The 19481-nt window shown below is 49.1% G+C and overlaps 2 protein-coding genes across 2 annotated transcripts in view; one reads left to right on the plus strand and one right to left on the minus strand.

Moving 5' to 3' along the window:
* Positions 1-9382, minus strand: part of LOC119390093 (uncharacterized) — a 38690-nt gene extending 29308 nt beyond the window's left edge. Inside the window, exon 1 of the mRNA XM_037657635.2 lies at positions 9144-9382. Within this exon, the coding sequence (XP_037513563.1) occupies positions 9144-9317 (174 nt within the window). The 5' untranslated portion in view covers positions 9318-9382. The remainder of the gene's footprint in view (positions 1-9143) is intronic.
* LOC119390090 (glutathione S-transferase Mu 2) overlaps positions 1-19481 on the plus strand; it is a 302300-nt gene that overhangs the window by 183159 nt on the left and 99660 nt on the right. The window lies entirely within an intron of this gene.

Consider the following 19481-nt stretch of genomic DNA (forward strand, 5'->3'; position numbering starts at 1 on the left):
TCACACAGCGTTTTTTTTTTTGTTCACAGACCGTATTAGCATATGAGGAAGTTCTAACTGCATTGCAATCACATATTTCAGAATATCTAATCACTTTCACCATTGAAGCCACAATCCTCTAACACATGCGCTTTAAATTGAGCATGGCATTACTCAGACTTGTATAGGAAATGCGCACGCGTGGCATTACTCAGATTTATATAGGAAATGCGCACGCGTGCAATGTATCTCGTATGCTAGATTCTCCTTTGGTACGTGCAGCTCAAAATAAAATGCGATTCTAGAAGTAATGTTCGTGGAGTAGCGAGCATATAGCAGAACAACTACTTACAGCTTCACTTACCTTTGCAAAAACGGTATTCCAATTGCAATTCAATATTAACCGACGCAACAACGATAACAAGACGCTTGTTGCACACAGGCGTACCAGGTTGACGCTCGAGGCCAAGCGCGGTATTTTAAGTGTAGCACAATCGTGCGCGTACAGTACGCTAGAATATTCTGGCACAATGTCGTTAAACTTGCAGTCACTTCAGCGGTTCCCACGATGTAGCACCAGTTGACGTCCTCGCGTCATCAAACTGCTACGACGCCGAGAACTACGCACACAGCTGACTTGGAAAAACGCGGTCTTGCAGGAGGCCATCTTGTCCCGCAACCAACGGACAAAAGTACACAACTGAGGCGCCTGAAACATTGCCGTTGATGAGATGGCAGCTGAACGAAATCAGGGCTCATCGTCCGACGTGTGGCCACCGCCTTAACACAATATTAACGTTGCAACGTTCAAGGAAGACGCGACGAAACGACGAGCCCAGCCGGTCTTGTCGGATGCGCTACAGCCACTACAGCACAGTGCGCAGCGCGCGCTCTCACGGCCACCGAAAGAAATAAAAGAAAGTGGAGAGAGGAGTTAGCTTGGAGCATGGCCAGTCGGTGGAAGCAAGAGGACGTGTTGCGTCATCGGTGTGGCGTATTGTCGAGAGATGGCGCTAGTTTGTTTTTGCGCAACGAAATCGCAAACTTGATTCAAAATGCATGGGATCCTATGGGGGGTTGGGAGAGGGCACACCCGCCTTAGCCGAGCGGTGGCGCCACCATACCGATGCACGAGGCGGATAGACGCCGCCTTTCGCCAATCGCGACCACATATCTCCAGGACACCAGAAGGACGCTGCCTATTCACTTTCTCTTTGGACCAAGAGAATTACTTTAAGTATAAACGACGAATCGTAATGAAGCCGCGGTTTTCTTTGCACCTTGACACTGATGAATGCACGCAGCATTCTTTCGGACACACCAGCAGAACGACTGGCAAAAATGGCGAACCAAATACGTTCGGCAGGTTCGTGCATGGAGGAAGGAAATATTAGGAAGCAGGTGTCGTGAAACAGGATTTAAGCAAAGAAACGAAAACATGTTTCGGCCCAACCGGAGATATCATCACGGGAGAGCGCCCGTTCAGTGCTGGCAAAGCTATACGCACAAACACACTCGGCCAATGCGCTGCGTCTCAGAGGTCACGTGTTCTTGCCCATACTATGCTGGCTTAACAGAGCGTTCACTTGCCAATGCTATAGATACATTATATTTATGAAACGTGGCTGGCTGAGAGTAATTCTCACATGACGATTTTACATATTTTTCGCTAATTAAGCACTGATACAAGTAGTATATTGAAAAAAAAAATCACAACATATCCACGGAGTGAATGATGATGAGTGGGCGAAGCTGCGGAGGTTCATCGGTAAACCGTGAATCTTCCGTGAATTCTGCCCAGTACATCATCACCGACGTGAGATCGGGCGCGTTTATACTAAAGGTTCGATGAGTTATGACGACTTGGAGCTCACTTTTATTTTACATGTACGCTGTGAATTTTCATTGTTTAGAAAACCATTGCTTTAGAAAACATCTGGCGTCTTTCGTTAAGCAGCTGGCGTCTTTTCGTTTTGCTTTAGAAACATCTGGCGTTCTTTCGTTTTGCTTTTAGAAAACATCTGGCGTCTTTCGTTGGTTTATTTCATCAATCAACGGCGTTTTGAACAAAATTTTTATTGTTTAATCACGCACACGAGAAATCTCACCAGGCACTACCTTGGAGGTAAACAATGGCTGCTAATGGGAATGAGAGACAGAAGAAGTCGGCTTTTAGCTAACACTTACACTTCTACTTCTACTAACGTTTCCTACTGGAACATGCCAATGGCTGCTAATGGGGAATGAGAGACAGAAGAATTCGGCTTTTAGTTAACGCGCACGCTGCGAATTTTTTATTGTTCAACAACGCACAGGAAAAATCTCCCACCGGCACCACCTTGGAGGTCAAGGTCTGGTACTAGCGTTACGACTGGTTACGCACTACTACTACTGCGACTACGAGGGACGAACGGGTGCCGCCTTAAGGAGCTTCGCCCCTAAAATTACACCATCTCCCGCTCAAGGGGACCATGGGGCGATGCGAAGCCGTAGTACTTGCACGATCGCGTCCCGTTGGCGTTCGTTGGGCATGCTACCGACCTCGCGTCGTGGAACGCGAAGAGGAACGCTACGCGCGTCATGTCTTCTCTCTAGCCTGGCCGTTAATTCTCACAGGGCGAGCGAGAACGCGGCTTACAGGCGCGCGAGGGGGGGGGGGGGGCGTAGGAGAGGAGAGAGAGTGGGAGGGGACCAATGCCACCTAGAAAAAAAATTTAGGCCTGCTCACTGCCGCCGTGACGTCACACGTCTTGGCCGAGCGAGCGAACGCGCGGGAGACAGTGAAGCCATTGCCACTATAGTCCCCTATGAAATGATAAAGCGTTCGCGGCTAGTTTTACATGCGTAACAGCTTTATTTTGCCTTTTGCGTCGGGATTGGTGCTGGCTTAAGGAATGTGTTACGCTTTAGAGTCTTTGGTGATTGGTCTGTAAGCGACTTATTATTCCACTTAAAAATAAGAAAAGATCATGCGCTATCGAAAATGTGACCGATTTATAAATGCGAAGGTTGATGGCCCCGAAAAGTGACGAATAAGGCAAGTTTGATTCATACTTCATTCTTCATTTACACACGCACACACGTCACACTGTCCATAAGATGCGCAGAAACTGTTTCTATTTATTTGGTAAACGAGAAAAATTGTCGGCACTGCGTCCAGAGGTCCAGAGTCAGCCGAGTAGCCCCCATGGGAGCTACTACTGTCCTGCCGGTTCTTGGATCGGTGTACTTGGTAGTCGTCCTTAAGTGTTCTGGCTTGAAATCGAGCTCACACACCTGAAAACCATTTAAGAAAGCGGTTTATCACAGGCTTTCCGCTCCACTGTGATACTTATTTGCTCAGTTACAAAACAACAAAATCTATGAGGTGTCTACAGGCATCCCAATTCAGCTGACTCGCAGCAGTACACATTTCAAGGAAACAAATTAGGCGAAGGTGCTTGCGAGACTGGCGCATAATTATATTACCGCAAAAAGTGGTCGGAGCACCGGTCAGAAATACTATGTATACAAAACAGATGCACGACGCCACGCACCGCCACTGCTTAGCGTTTCTCAGTCAAAAGAAGCCCGCCGTGCTACGCGCAAATAGCGAAATGTTTACCGACCCTGAAGGAAAAAAACGCCTGTTCTGAGAATATAGTGCCACGCGCGTTTATTGCTCAATTTTTATGAGTTCGGGGTGCGAGCAGCGGAACGCAAAACGCATCTCTCGCACCGCTTGTGAAGTCGCTTGATTGGAGCATGGAGGTGAGTCTACTTCGTTTCGCCGTCGTTTAGCAGCCAAGCTCACCGCGTCTCGGCAAGACGCGCTCGTCAAAAACGGGAAATCTATGCACTCTCAAGAGACGCTACATCATCGCGGGGGTGAGCGTCTGCGACGCTCAGCTAAATGTGCCTTATGTAAAGGCTTACGCTAAGTCAGAAGTGCACACGGCATTATTTTATCGAAATAACCGAACGTGTTAGAGGTGGTGCCTTTAAAACATCTGAAACGCAAGTAGCATAGACTACACATACCTTTGAATCACGGAGAGAATGCATATCGATGTCATCCCGATGAACGGCACGCTCTCATTTCTCTTTTTGGTCGCCTTGGGAGAATGAAACCACTGGAACCTTCGGTACATCGCCAATATCGGCGACACTTGGGCCCACAGCACTGCTCCATTGGGAGAGCTTGCAGGTGTACAACATTCCGTGAACGAAGCACATCACATCACCACGCAGCACTTCACAAACGCAGACCACGGTCTTCAAGCAGACGCCAAAAGAAACACCAGTATACCACGGCAGGCTTCGTCAGGCTTAGCAATCCTGCTCTCTCAAACGGCGTGAGCATGCATGCGCACGTCTACTCAGCAGGAGACGAGGGTCAAAAATGACTGACGTCAGAGGCCATGCCCGGAGTAGTGAGCAGGCCTGAAAATATTCTAGAGGGCGCTGGAGGGGACGCGCATGCGCTGGTGCTCATCGCGGTGTTGCACAGGAAAGGGGAAGGAGGAGTGGAGAGGAGGTGTGTGGAGAGGGCTTGCGCATGCGCAGTAAGGTGGTCACACCCAAGGAGGTTATATACTATTTCTTCTGGAGTGGAGGTGGCGCCCCCGTAAGTGAAGCCGGTCGCCGCCATATTGCAAAAGGAAAAACTCGGAAGCAGACGACGGAGTGCGCTCCGTTGCCCCGCCGTCGCAGTTGTCTTTGGGGACGGTGGCATGCTTTTGTAAAGCAGTTAAACATTTTACGAGGCCATGGCGACTTCGTGCGTCGCTTATGGCTGCACAAATCGCAATAAGAAGACGCCTGGGATCACTTTTCACGTGTAAGTGCCCTCACTTCGTTCGCTGACGATTGTCTGTTTTTCGTGCATGCTGTTAAAATGGAAACAATTTGAAAGGTGCGCATACATGTAATACATGCGTGCAGTTGTAGCGACGAAAATTTTACGCTTTAAATGTTCGCTGACACGACGTTGTACGTGATTTTTAAGTGTGTACACGAAGTGGGTGCAGTCTAGCTGGACGTACCGAGCAATAATGGTACGAGTAGGAAGTCAGAACGCCCTTAGAATTCCGAGCTTTCTGGTGTTTTCTTGCAAGTCAAGACTGACGGCGTGCATGCATATTTATCCGGTGCATGGATATCGAATTTGATGGATGTTTATCGAGGAATTGGCAAACGCAACATTCCATGACGTGATTATCCGTGTTACATGTTTCCAAAAGACTGCGCGCAGCGTTCTACCTGGGAACGTGCCGGTCGAAGAAGTGGTTAGAGAGCTAAGGACGGTTACCAGCTCGACCAGCTCTGACCACCTCTGCTCCATGTAAAACAATTTTATCTCTAAAATAAGGTGCCGCCCGTTTCATGGCCGATACCCCGCGGTGGGTTGCGCCAGGTTGCCAAGGAACAACCAACCAACCAACCAACCAACCACCTCTGCTCTATTCACTTCGCAGAATGCTGCTTCGACAGAACGGGGCAGACGGCCTGGCACCTACAATTTGTACCTACAATTTTTCCTGCTTTCCCAGTGCATCTACAAAAGCCTGTTAGTTTCTACCTCCTTGACGTAGCTTCAACACAAATAGTTACGAAAAAAAAAAATTGCGGCAAAAGCAAGATGTAACTCTTTTGAAATCCGACCAAACTGAAACCGAAACACCGAAGGACGCGGCTGCTTTACTTTTTTATGCGTCTAGTCTGAGAGGGCGAGAGCTACCTCGTTTCGAGGCTGTGCGCGCTGCGCTTGCCGTGATGGCACACGTCGCCCACGTAGGTTAATGCTTGCGAATCCTGCTTCTGGCCAAATGTTCGCGTGATTGATGTGTGCTTATGTAAAGAGAATAAGTGCGTTCCACGTTAGCTTGTGGTTACCCCTTGAACACTGACGCCGTTACAACACAAAAACCCAGTTCCTAGTAACACATATGTAATTACAGCGCGCTCGATATACGAAGCACCCCTTCGACAACAGATTAGTCTGCAGCTGACATAATAGTATGACATAATTTGTTTCATAAACGAGAAGAGGCAACTGTTCGTGGGTTTAAAGCAGTTTCCATCTCATTTTTTGATTGTGGGACTGCAAACCAACGCGCGCGCCGCGCGTATTCCATTGCCGTCTATGGCGGTCGCGCCGTGTTTTTCCTCTAGCTACATGGCCGCCGGCGGCTTCACTTGCTCCCGTTGGCGGCGGCCGGGACTGCCACTCCAGAGGTTCTATAGAACCTCCTTGGTCACACCGCACACCGCCACTACCACCACCGGATTGAACTCCGCCATAAGATGCTTCGCATCTAAAACCTTTTAAAAACAAAAGCTTAAGTGCCCGGAATGTTTCATTTAATGTCGTTAATCGCGGTCGCCCGTAGCGTTTGGGTCACGTCATTGACTCATAACTGCATATCCAATGGCACATGCAATTATTTATTTCTACGTGAGACGCCACGAAGCAGACATCCTTCCTATAGCGCATGTGATACGTCAAGGCTGTTTTCCATGCCGCTAACACACAGCTATTTTCAGGTTGTAAATTCCCTCGCAGCGAAAACACAGCGACCTCGCCCGCCGCAACGGTCAGCGGCGAGCGACTGACACGTTGCTGTTCGCAGCGGTGAAGAGGTACCCGTCGCAAATGAGCCGAGTCGGCCGAGCCGTCAAAATAGGGCCGACTTGTTTGTTTTACTTATGGTCGTTGTTGCGCACTTTCCAATGAACTTAGATTGGAAGGTGTTTTTGAAATGACAAAACAAGCGTGCTCTCCGCTACCGTTCATAAAAAACTTAATGTCATCACGCATACATTTTTACATTAAATGTGAAAAATTTTTCATTGTCTGCCCCAAAGAATGCCTGAAATCAAGCTTGAGTGCAGCGCCAGTCAAAGAGCGAAAGTCACAGCCCATTCGCAGCCCATGTGAAACGAAACCACCAGTGGCGGCGGTTGCGAACAAAGAGATTGGACCGATTTTTCTCGCTGCAATCGCAGCATCTCAAACAAAGTCGTCGCAAAGTGGACGCACCGACACCGCACCGCGACCTCAAATTATCACTTTACCATTTTTTTTTGTAATTATTTCGGACACTTCATCGGCTATATGTAAAACTATTGCAAACCAAAATTACCCTTCGATATCACATATATTATGAATGTAAACCACAACTACCTTTTTTATATGTTTTTATTTTTCGGAGGCCCCCGCAACGTGCTGCGCAAAGAACAAGAGGTTCACTTGGTGATGGTGCCACAATCTTCGATTTTAAGGTGATGCATGTCCTGCGTTGGGGGCACTGCGCAAGCGCGAGCTCGAAGATCGGCGATGATAAATGAGAACAACGCAGCACGTTATTAGCGCTCGCACAACCATCCCCTACCCCCTCCTAACACTTACAAGAACTCAACTTGACCAAAGGTGGCTAATGGAAGCTTTGCCGTCAAGGAAGAATTTTACAAAAATCCGTTCCTTTTAAGGCAAATATAAATGTAATGATAAGGTTTTTCACATAAAAACGATAAAGTATGTGCTTTTGAATGACGGATAAGGCCTTTTTTTTAAACAGGCGGAGACTGCAGATTTTGAGGCCATAAAAAGCCGGCTGCTGGTTTTGTCTGTATATGCAGGGACACTCCACACGAAGCTACTCTGGCGAAGCTACTAAAACCAAGCGCAAACAGGTGAAGTATCACATAGCAGACAAGCTTAAACTGCGCGAAGACAACACGTATGAACACAGAAACACGCGCACCCACCAAACGCAGCGTTGTTGGGCTGGTGTGTTCATAGATTCGAAACTTTATAGATAAAAGATTCATAGATAACAAAAGGTAACTTTCGGCGTCGGCGGATTCTACATGGGTGATGCAAGAAATGGTGTTATGACGTCAGCATAAGACTTCATCATGCGGCCACACATCGCCAAAATTTGTGACCTCGTCGTGTCGTCACGTCAAGTTACATAATGACGTCATCTCTTTTCCCCAGGAGGCCTGAAAACGTCTTGATAGTTGAAAAGAAGGACCGCGAGTTTATCCTCGAGCTCTATTTTCTCGCGCTAATCGGTCGCGAGCTTGGGCGCGGAGGTCCCTTTCTATCACGCGGTTCGCTTAAAAGCACTCTTGAAGCGCGGATCCAGCTAGACAACTTTTCTTGGCAATGAGGCAAAGGCTACAGAGCCACAATGCACGTATCCTACCGCTAATGAATGCAGTCTTACATTTGCGTCCATATTTTCTGCGCGAGATATATAAAATACTCCTTTATTTTCTACATGTAGCTTTTTGAGATGGAAGGCAGCGCACACAAGCGAAATATTTGTATTTCTTTTACTTTATACGTTGTCACTTTGCGTTTTTGCGTGCGTGAAAAAGTCGCGCCTTTTACCCGTACCTTAGACGCTAAGCAGCGTTTGCGTCGAAATGCAACACTAGCCAACACTTTCCACGGCGTTACGAGACGCGCGCCAAACCGGACTATACTTCGCGTAGCAGTACATGTGCAGACGCTCCACCCCCGTAGCTTTCCCTTCATTGCCAAGAAAAGTTGTCCGCGAGTATATACCCATGTCCTTGCCGATCGCGTTCAGCCACCCTACATCTATGGGCACTTCCCGTATGTCATTGGCTTGAACTTGACTTGCAACCGCCTTCAACGCGTTTGGAACGCGCTGCCTTTAGACGGTGCCAAGGCAGCACAAACGCGTTTCTAACGCGCTCCCTTGAGGCGGTGGCAAGTCAAGTTCAAGTCAAGGAGCGTTTCTGAATACCGTAACTATCGGCAAGATGGTAAAGCAGATCTAGGCAGGCTCGCCAAAATTCTGGGCAAATGGGTGTTGCAGGTTAGTGTGACGTACAGGAGTACCCAGAGAGAAAGAGGGACGCTTTTCTACACATGTCGGCAAACATGAGACTCAGCACAAAACTCGCATAAAGATAGGTATATGAACTCTTGACGCTTATACCGCAAACAGCAACTAACCCCCGTATTCAGAAACGCTCCTTCACTTGAACTTGACTTTCCACCGCCTTCAACGCGTTTCGAACGCGCTGCCTTTAGGCTGTGCCAAGGCAGCACAAACGCGTTTCGAACGCGCTGCCCAAGGCGGTGGGAAGTCAAGTTCAAGTCTAGGAGCGTTTCTGAATACGGGGGTAAGAGCCGCAGCGCTCACCTTCTTTGCAGTAGATCTCTCGGGCGTACCTTGACGGACCCTCGTGGAGGCACAGCTGCTGCTTCCGAGCTGTCGACGTCGATGCATGCTGCCAGGAAAGACTACTCGAGGCGATGAAGGGTAGCAGGTCGATGGTCTCCAGTGAACAGCGGCCGCCCGAAGGCACGTCCCCATGCCAGGATCCCATAGTAGCTGCTCATCAGCAACCAAGGGAGTTGCTCACGCCTGGGAGAGGCCACGGGTGCTGCAACGCGTGATTTTGCATTACTCCCGCAGCCGTGTGGACAGCAGCAGCTAATTTAGCACAATGCCCTGCTTCTCATGTCCTCGCGGCTCTAGCGCCACCGCACGTGCGCGCCACCGCACGTTCTCCACGTAGCAGTTTAGATGATGATGATTACCTTCATATATGGCTCGTACCCACACTGGGGGAATGGCCAACAATTGGCCAGAAATAAAAAAAAAAAACAAGCATATAAAGGAGAGAGTGCGATAAATATTTTCTTGTACATGCAGCCCGGACAGCTAGATGTTATCATAAATATAAACTAGAATAATAGAATTAAAGTGAGACGCCACGTTTTATTACGATAACAGTTATATGGACACTCGCTCGAGCAGCAAGTGTGAACTTTGATTATAAGGGCGCGCTATTTCTGCAGGCATCGCCCAACAACTGGTATACCCTTCTACGTGCTGTTCTCTCACGAGAAAGAAGTATTTAAGGAGGTGAATCTGCTAGACCGCCGCAGGGCGGCCCCATAGTTTCAAGGAGGAACTTTTTGCAGTACCACGACAGATGACGCTTCCTGCGGGTTGCCGTCATTTACATGTTCTATGGACAGGACGCCCAAAAATCGCGATACGATCTCGTATGTTGTAAATTTCGCCAGATTTCATTCTGCAACGTCGATAACCAAACGATGACAGGCATTTTAGCTGCAGTTATTAGTAGTATACTGCCCTAATTATAGGCCGTACAGCGCTTGAAGCTACCTACTAGGACAGGGTTCTACGTAAAGCGTTACAAGTAATCGATTACCTATATTCAGTTACATTTTCTTCTAATTCTGTAATATAATCGATTACTTTTTCGAAACTGTAACGTTCTGGGAAATTCGATCACATTTTCTTGCACTTCGTTACCGGTAATCAATTACCTTCTTTTCCAAAATCAAGTTGTAACCAGTCTTCTACGCCGGTTCTCGTTCCAAAAAATCTGCTTCCGTACTGTAGGGAAACCTCGTTCTGTCAGACGGGGTGGTCCCTACAGAGCCTATTTTTCCCTTTTTCCTTGGCCTTACCTGCAACTCCTTTAGCCGAATGCCAGCAACGGCGAAGCGCGGCGCTTCATAGAGGACGTGGACACTAGCATCGAAGTACTGCGTAACTACGAGCTGGTGCGCAAGATGTTCCTGCCAGGGCTAGGCAGAGATACTCAGAAAAGTATTCCGTAATACAGATATCGAAATGCATGAGCTGGAAGCCTAAAATAGAGATGCTGAGATACAGTTGTATTTGACGTAAAGGGGATATTTCGGAGGTACTATTGCGAAAGGACAAAAAGGTATCCCCGAATACCGATACAAGAATACAGATACCGGGATACTTTCTAAGGCCTTAGATGCCTCATCAAGCGCTAAAATTGACCGGCGTCCCGCGTCGGCGTGCCCCACCGGCGGCCTCAACACGATTGATGCCAAAAGTCAACGCTAGATGACGTCATCATGACGTCACAGATCTCCAAATTCGTGAACACATTGCGGCGTCATCATGATGTCACACGGTGAAGTCAACTCATGACATCATGGCTTGTTCATAAGTGAACCGATCCCGGAGGCAGTGCAAAGCAAGGTGAGGTTCAGAAAGCTTACAATGCCTCCGATCCTGGAGGCATTGCAAAACCACGTTCATTGCAGAAAGCGTTCGGTGGGGGGCGTGGGAAGGTGAATACATTGACTTGGAAGACGGTTTTCGCCTTTGGGTCTGCTGAGGCGGATGCAGAGGGGACCCTGTACGTTTTAACAGCGAAGCATTTTAGCAAATCATTCCTTGTGAGTCGATCGCAGAAAACTATCATCATCTTAACGGGTGTGTGCCACTGTGCGGCTACCTGAGAACGAGTACAGAGAGAGATAAGAAAGAGAGAGAGAAAGAAAGAGAGAAACAAACAGAGAGACGGAAAGAAAGATATAAACAAAGCGAAAGAAAAATTCTTCTCGAAAAAAAATTCTTCACGAGGCGGGATTCGAACCCGCGTACCCTCAATCCAAAAGCGAGCGCCCTAAACACTCGGCTATCCAGGCACGCTAACAAAGCGTAGCATAGACTCGCAAAGTATAGTGTAGCAAGAAGGTAGGAAAGGGAATTGAGCATGAGGAGTACAGATGCGATGGTGAGGAGGAAGAAAAGGAGGTGGGGAGAGAGTAAAGCGTATCACAGAAATAATTAGAAAGAGAGAAATAGAGAGAAAGAAATGCAGAAAGAAAAGAGAGACAGAGAGAACAACGAAGGAGAGAGAAAGAAGTAGAGAGAGGAAAAATATAGAAAGAAAAAGAGAGCAAGCATCGCGTCGTCTAGCAACCAGATAGCGCATCACCCGGCCAAGCCGCGCATGCGCAGTAGCTATGCCACGCCCACCAACGGAGACACCGCGTGCAACCTCCGCTCTATCGAACAGAGTGGGCACCTAACGTAGAGTGGAAGAAACCCCGCGGTGTGGATGGCTCCTTGCGTCGTCTGCTAGCCACACCGTGTTCGCATGTGTGCGTACGTTTTGCACCGTCCTCAGAGGGCAGCTCATTCCGTTGTGTTAGCACAGAATCAAGTGCTTGTACGTATGCTTATACGATATACACAGACATTTCGTCTTCCCAGACTTGGATGCACTCCAATAAGTGAGTGCATGCACGTGTCGTTATGACGCTAGGTGTAATCATCGTGCCGTCCATTCGTACCGTCCATCGTGCCGTCCAATCATTTCAATGTGGGTGCCACTTTGTCATTCAAGCACATCACACAGTGCATTTGGCGGCTTCCTAAACGAAAGAAGTACCAAATATCGAGGTTTTAATGTAGTATTTGGCGACACCATCTCGTAAAGTGTTGGCGATATATAATTGTGATACCGCAAAGCATGAACTAATGTCGGCAAAGGCCGGTTAGCGGTAAAAAAGACCTCAAGTCATACGTTTTCATGCAAACAAAAAATCAGAGTGCACAAAGTTCTACTTCATATAATTAGGCAGAAATACTGGTTCTCTTTATTTTAGCCGCTAGAGCATGAAGTAAATAGTTAATGTGCTTAGTCGCGCAACACAATTTATATTTTGGTATAGGCAGAACACAAGTTAAACACGTACAAATAGAGCAAGGAAAAGAACGCCAGGTCTGCGCGGGAAGCGCAGCACAGTCACAGCGAAAGCTAGAAGAGCGGCATTTCTAGAGCCCATTAAAAACTCTGTTGTGGCTACTAATATAAGTACACAAGCAACGTACCCACTACGACACAAATAATTTTTGTGAAGTTCGGAAGCACCGACCACGACATTATTCGTCATTCTGCAGAGAAGCGAGGTACCAACTGTAAGGCATTATGTGCACTTTGTTGATGCGACGGTTGATGACGATAAAGAATTATCGCTTAGCCCTTTGTAATGGGTTGGAAGCTTTAAACGACCTACTAGTTACGTAATTCGCATTGTGTGACACCCGGTCGCTATTTAACACTCCGACCACGCTTTATAACATACGTTAACTTGAGAAAGAAAGAGAGAGAGGGAATTAACTATATTGACACCTAATGATCATGGGAACCTTATGGGCTTCCTTGGCAACCAATAGAAGTGCACTTGCGAGGAACCCACTCCGCTATAAATCATCACAATTTTTGTGAAGTAGGGAGGCAGCCACTATGCAATTTTTCGTCATTCTACAGCAAAGCGCCACTGCGTACATTTGTATACGCGCCGCCGACCGCATATCCACACTAACGTGGCGACGGTGCTGCCACCTATAGCCCGATCTCGTGGCGAATAGTGCATAGCCAGGCTGAGTACTCCCTAGGAGGAAGCCGCGCATCTCGAAGCTATTGTGTCGGTCGACGGGGAGCACGAGCGGCGACGGGTCCGTGCTTCGCTATGCCAAGCTTGGCGCGACACTCGTGCAAACTGCCCGCTATTTACTTTTTGTGGGGATGGGGGGCGCTGATGTTTCGCAAATACACTTAAGAAGTGTAGCATAATATTCTGAATAATGTTGCAGCGCGTTGAAACTTTCAAGTCCTTCATATCGCTCGAATCACTAACGAACATCTGTGAATTAAGAAAATGTGTACAATTATTTTACACATGAGACCTGGTTTGCTGAGAAGGTTGCTGCGTTAATTGTACTTAAGGAACACCAACTTCTCAAATTGGCTGTCTTATAAAAGCATCTGTTCGGCCCCGCAATACAAGATTCTATAATAAGAAAAGTCTCTCTACCGTTGCAGACGAGCACAAGTTCGTATAATAAGGAAAAATTTGTCAGACCCCCGCGTTGTGGGAATCGGTTTCATGTGAAGCAGTCAGCGAGTACATTTTTGCTGTATTTTATGGCTTAGAGGGAAGTGTTACGAGGTGGATCGACGTGTTTTTGTAAGTGTAGTAGCTGTGTGCACATCGTGGGCTTACCAGGCACGTCGACAACACTGGCGTTTAAAGGGTAACCTATGGTGCGACGAAACCTCAGCCCTCGCGTTAGAGTACAAACGTCAGTATTATCGAAACTAAGTGCACTTTATGGTGCAATCAAGTGAATATCATACCTAACTTTCGTTAATGTATTCCTCCGGGGTTCGTGTTGTGTGTGATCAAACTAACTAGTCATTCTGATCTTACACTTGTTCTTTCCTCTCTATCCTATTTATTATTCCCCCTTTCCCCCACCCTACGTGTAGGGTAGGCAACCGAGACAAAGCTTGGTTAACCTTCCTGCCTTTCCTCTTCATTTCTCTCTCTCTCTCTCTCTCTCCGGGGTCGAGCAGTGCTTCACTATAGCTTGCTGAATCATAGGAATACAAAAGTAATGTTTATCAGACTGCTATAAAAGCGGAGCCAACACAGGAACCACAGACGTTAATCTGACATGACGCCTGTATCGTAGGAGTACATATGCAGTGTTTATTGCTTTCTTGTAAAATTAGATAGCCAGCACCACAACCACAACTGACGTTGCATCGAAAATACGCCTGCATAGACTGTTTTTCCAAACTGTTTTATAGAACTGGCGTGGCTCTGTGCTAGAATACCTGAATGCCACGCAGAATGCTTGGGTTAGGTTCCTGCTGGGATCCTAATTTCTATTCTTTCCAATCGTCATTTAAATTACCGATGTCTGTTCTCGCCGTTCCTGTGTAGATATAAACTGTCAGTCACCTGTGGCACATACCCGTACACCGTGGCCAGTGGTAAACGGGGATGTGTCACACGGTGCAGCGATCACGCTATGCCTTGACCCAGCGGGTCATTTGCCCCGCCGGACCAGCGCCAAAAGGATTGTCTCGCCACGGCTTGACGGAGGAGACGACAGGGGCCGACTACACGAGACGGCGCCCACGGATTGACGACGACGGCGCTGATCAAGGGATTAACTCTCTCCGGAGTGATTCCACGAACCTGGCACATCTCGAAAGTGCGTGCTAAAACTTTCCCGTGGGAACGCAGCGCGCGGCCGGCACCAAAGGGGTCGATGCGCACGTGCGTCTTCCGTTCTCCCCCTCCCCGTTCTACGGCGGCGCTGCGACTAGTGGCAAGGGTGTGTGTGTATGTGCGGGCCAGTGTTGTGCCTCTATGAACATACATGAAGGGCGTGTGCCTTTCCGTGGAAGGTGCTTCACTGAGAGGAACTTCCACAGCACCATTGGTCCACATTGTTTTGTGTAGTGATCCCCAACCTAGGGACCTAGGGAACGGGGGTCATCAAAAAGGGCGTGCGGCGCCTCGCCCAGAGCGGTCTTCTGTCTTCCTCGACAACTCACTGTCAAATGTAAATAAACCCGTTGAGTTTGCTCTAAGCTCTCCCCTAGTCCTGACTCGACGGAGCGACGGCGACCGGCCCCGCTACCCGCAGACTGCGGTCGCCACGACGCGCTACAACGGGTCTGGAGGAAAGGGTTTGACGACGTACGCGACAGAATTTTCACATTATTCATGTCATGACCCGAGAGTCATATTCGTCCAATCTTTTTACCCTCCCATGCCAATTTTGGTCTACACCAATTTAAGGAGGCGATCATGAGAGAACCGAAATGCTGGCGGCTAGATAGATAGATAGATAGATAGATAGATAGATAGATAGATAGATAGATAGATAGATAGATAGATAGATAGATAGATAGATAGATAGATAGATAGATAGATAGATAGATAGATAGATAGATAGATAGATAGATAGATAGATAGATAGATAGATAGATAGATAGATAGATAGATAGATAGATAGATAGAAACGCTCAAAGCGCCAATGGTTCGCTAAGAGATGCTTCGCATTTAATAATTACCGCCTTCATGGCTGGAAAGTATATCAGCATTCTAATATATCGCCTTAGTTAATCTAGGTTTAGTAAAGATAGGGACAAAGATGAAGAAGAAGACCGGGAGGTTAACCAGATATTAGCATCCGATCTGGTACCCTGCACTCGGGAGGGGGAAAATACCATCTTGGCTAAGCACAACAAAACAAACTCTTCCCTCTTCGAAGCACGTTAGCGGATTTCCGACAATAGAAGTAACGAGATACTGGTGTCCTGCACAGTATCGCGATAAAGCGACACATCGTAAAGGTATTTTACGATAACCTGTCGGGGGTTCATAAAGAGCCCGGGCACAATACCTCTGTTACAGTGAGCTAGTATGCCGCTGTTCTCACTGTTACTCCAGACCTGCCCAGCTGCTATCCATTTCGTTCTTTCGGCTACAACTCGTCGTTTTGCAGCGGATTATCGTAACATGTCAGAACACAACAGTGGTGTGCATGCCTAAACCTAGACGTGTTCAATATGTATGCTTAAACGTAGAAGTGAAACAAAAATTCCCATGAATGTGCTGGTTGCTTGTGCGCCAATTAACGAATAAGACACTATTTCGAGAGAAATGGTAATTTTACCTATTGTAGAAATCGTAATTATAACTACCCGCCATTCACCGTCCCCAAGACGCCGCTCCCCGTCTCCGATGCGGCCTCGTCCGTTCGCACGAGACCAGGAAAACTAGTCGTCGCAGTCCAAGGGGCAAGGGCTGCGACGCTATCGAACAGCCAAAGCCCTCAGCAAAGCCCATCGAACGTAGTAGCCGCGTTTGTAGATGGTGTGCGCACAACAGCCCTTGTAGACACTGGAGCTGCCGTATCCGTTATTGACGCTAAATTAAGCCGACTACTACGAAAAGTGGCGACGCCACTTTCCGGGCTCTCCCTCCGTAGAGCCAGCGCCCAAAGTATTCACCCGACCGCGGTGTGCACAGCCCGTGCCATCATTCAGGACGTTCTGTACGCCGTCGAATTCATCATAATTTGTTCATGCTCTCACGACGTCATCCTGGGATTGGATTTTCTCGCCCGCCACGACGCCGTAATTAGTTGCGCACCAGCCGAAATATAGCTTTCACCAGTCTCCGATATGACGCCGGCGGACAGTCCATCGGCTGCGACCAAGGTACTCGTCAAAGACGACACCACAGTTCCTGCAAACTCGTCAACGGCTGTGTCCGTCTATTGCACCGGTCTCTCCGACACCGTTGCACTCCTTACTCCCTCTGACCGCTTTTTCACCAGGAAAGGATTGCTGGTGCCATTTGCGACCGTAAAAGTCGCTCACGGCGACACGGATATTTTTGTTACGAACCCATCCCCGTACATTGTTACGTTGGTGCGAGGGGAATGTCTCGGCAGAGTGGAAGCCCTCGAAGACGCACAAGTTATGGACGCACCGGGTGACACGCACTGCGCCAGCTCCCGTACGTCAGTGCAGTTTCCACTTCTGACTCGTCATCCGCTGACGTATTTGCTTCCTCCATTGCTGACAACCTTACGTCAGGCCAGCGTTCCCAGCTTCTGTGCCTGTTGGAAGAATTTCGTTGTTCGTTCGATGTCGCGCAAACTCCTCTCGGCCGCACGTCTGCTGTCACCCATCGCATCGACACTGGCGGCCAACCACCACTGCGGCAACATCCATATCACGTATCTCCAGCAGAGCGTCGTGTAATTAACGAGGAAGTCGAAGACATGCTTCGCCGCGATGTTATTCGACCCTCAAACAGCCCGTGGGCGTGTCCTGTCGTTCTCGTTGCGAAGGACGGCTCTGTGCGGTTCTGTGTGGACTACCGACGACTCAATAAGATCACCCGTAAGGACGTTTATCCCCTACTTCGAATAGACGACGCCATTGACAGCCTGCAAGCAGCAGAATTCTTTCCATCGCTCGATTTGTGCTCAGGGCACTGGCAAGTCCCCATGGATGATGACGCTCGACCGAAGACAGCGTTTGTCACAGCCGACGGCTTGTACGAATTCAGCGTCATGCCGTTAGAGCTGTGTAGTGCGCCCGCGACCTTTGAGCGGATGATGGATACCGTTCTGCGCAAGTTGAAATGGCACACGTGCCTGTGCTACCTCGACGACGTCGTCGTTTTCGCCCCGGACTTCTCCACGCATCTTCAACGCCTGCGGCATGTTTTGACGCGTTTGAGCGACGCCGGGCTACAACTGAATCTAAAGAAGTGCCGATTTGCAGCATGGCAGCTCACAATACTAGGCTACGTCGTGTCCAAGGACGGAACTCTCCCCGATCCAGCCAAGTTTCGGGCCGTGACAGAGTTCCCCTAACCTACGTCCGTCAAAGAACTGCGCAGTTTCTTAGGACTATGCTCCTACTTTCGGCGCTCCATACGAAACTTCGCGACTATGGCATATCGCCGCTGACGAAGATCCTTGGCAGCAATCGGCCCCTCAATTCATGGTCGTCAGAGTGCGACGACGCTTTCGCAAAGCTCCGTCGTTTGTTGATGTCTCCTCCGATACTACGCCACTACGACCCTACGGCCCCTACAGAGGTACACACGGACGCCAGCGGAGTTGGCCTCGGCGTTGTCCTTGCGCAGCGCAAACCTGGGTTCCCGTAATATGTCGATGCATATGCAAGTCGTACGCTTACTAAAGCCGAGACTAATTACGCCGTCACGGAGAACGAATGCCTGGCAATCATCTGGAGCCTTATGAAGTTCCGACCTTAGCTGTATGATCGCCCATTTCAGGGGCGTAGCCAGGGGGCGTTGGAGGGGTTCAACCCCCCCCCCCGGAATTTTTCAGTTTTGCTTGCGTATATATACACGCGCACATACAAAGTATGGTGGAACCCCCCCCCCCCCCCCCCCCCCGCGGAAAAAATTTCTGGCTACGCCCCTGGCCCATTTGATGTCGTCACCGACCATCATGCGCTGTGCTGGTGGTCGTCATTGAAGGATCCCTCAGGCCGTCTCGCCCGTTGGGCACTTCGCCTGCAAGACTACGACATCCGCGTACTGTACCGCAACGGACGCCAGCATGCTCACGCCGACGCCCTGTCGCGCTCTCCCTTGCCTGACGACAACGCCCACAAATCAGTCTCACCTAGCCGTTTCTTGCATCGACATTCACACCATCGCTACCGAACAGCGCAAGGATCGATGGATCGCCTCATTGATAGACTTGCTGACTGATCCATCGGACACACCATCCACTCGCGCGTTGCGTCGTCAAGCCCACCATTTCGCCGTTCACGACGACCTCCTCCACCGACGCAATTACAGCGGCGACGGCCGCCAGTGGCTGCTAGTAATACCCCGCAATCTGCGTTCTGACCTATGCGAGTCATTCCACTCTGATCCGCAGTGTGCGCACTCCGGGGTATCGAAAACTTACCACCGCATTCGCCAACGGTACTTTTGGCGAAGGATGTACCGCTATGCGCAGAAGTTCGTGCGCTCCTGCATCGATTGTCAGCGCAGCAAAACTTCAACGCAGCTGTCGCCGGCAGGTCTGCAACCTCTACCTTGCCCTGACCGGCCATTTGGGCGTGTTGGCATCGATTTGTATGGGCCACTTCCTCTGACGTCCGCTGGTAACCGCTGGGCCATCGTCGCTGTAGACCACCTCACGCGATACGCCGAAACTGCCGCCCTCCCAGCGGCGCGCGATGCAGCAGAACTCGCAGCGCTTCAAGGTGCGGTCAAGTACATTCTTCAGCAGCCACCTAATCTACGGGCCATCTTTTGCGACTCCAGGTGAGCCTTACAAACACTACGCTTTGCTTTACGGCACGGA

Source organism: Rhipicephalus sanguineus, chromosome 4 (genome assembly GCF_013339695.2).
Source record: "Rhipicephalus sanguineus isolate Rsan-2018 chromosome 4, BIME_Rsan_1.4, whole genome shotgun sequence".
NCBI classification, from domain to species: Eukaryota; Metazoa; Arthropoda; class Arachnida; order Ixodida; family Ixodidae; genus Rhipicephalus; species Rhipicephalus sanguineus.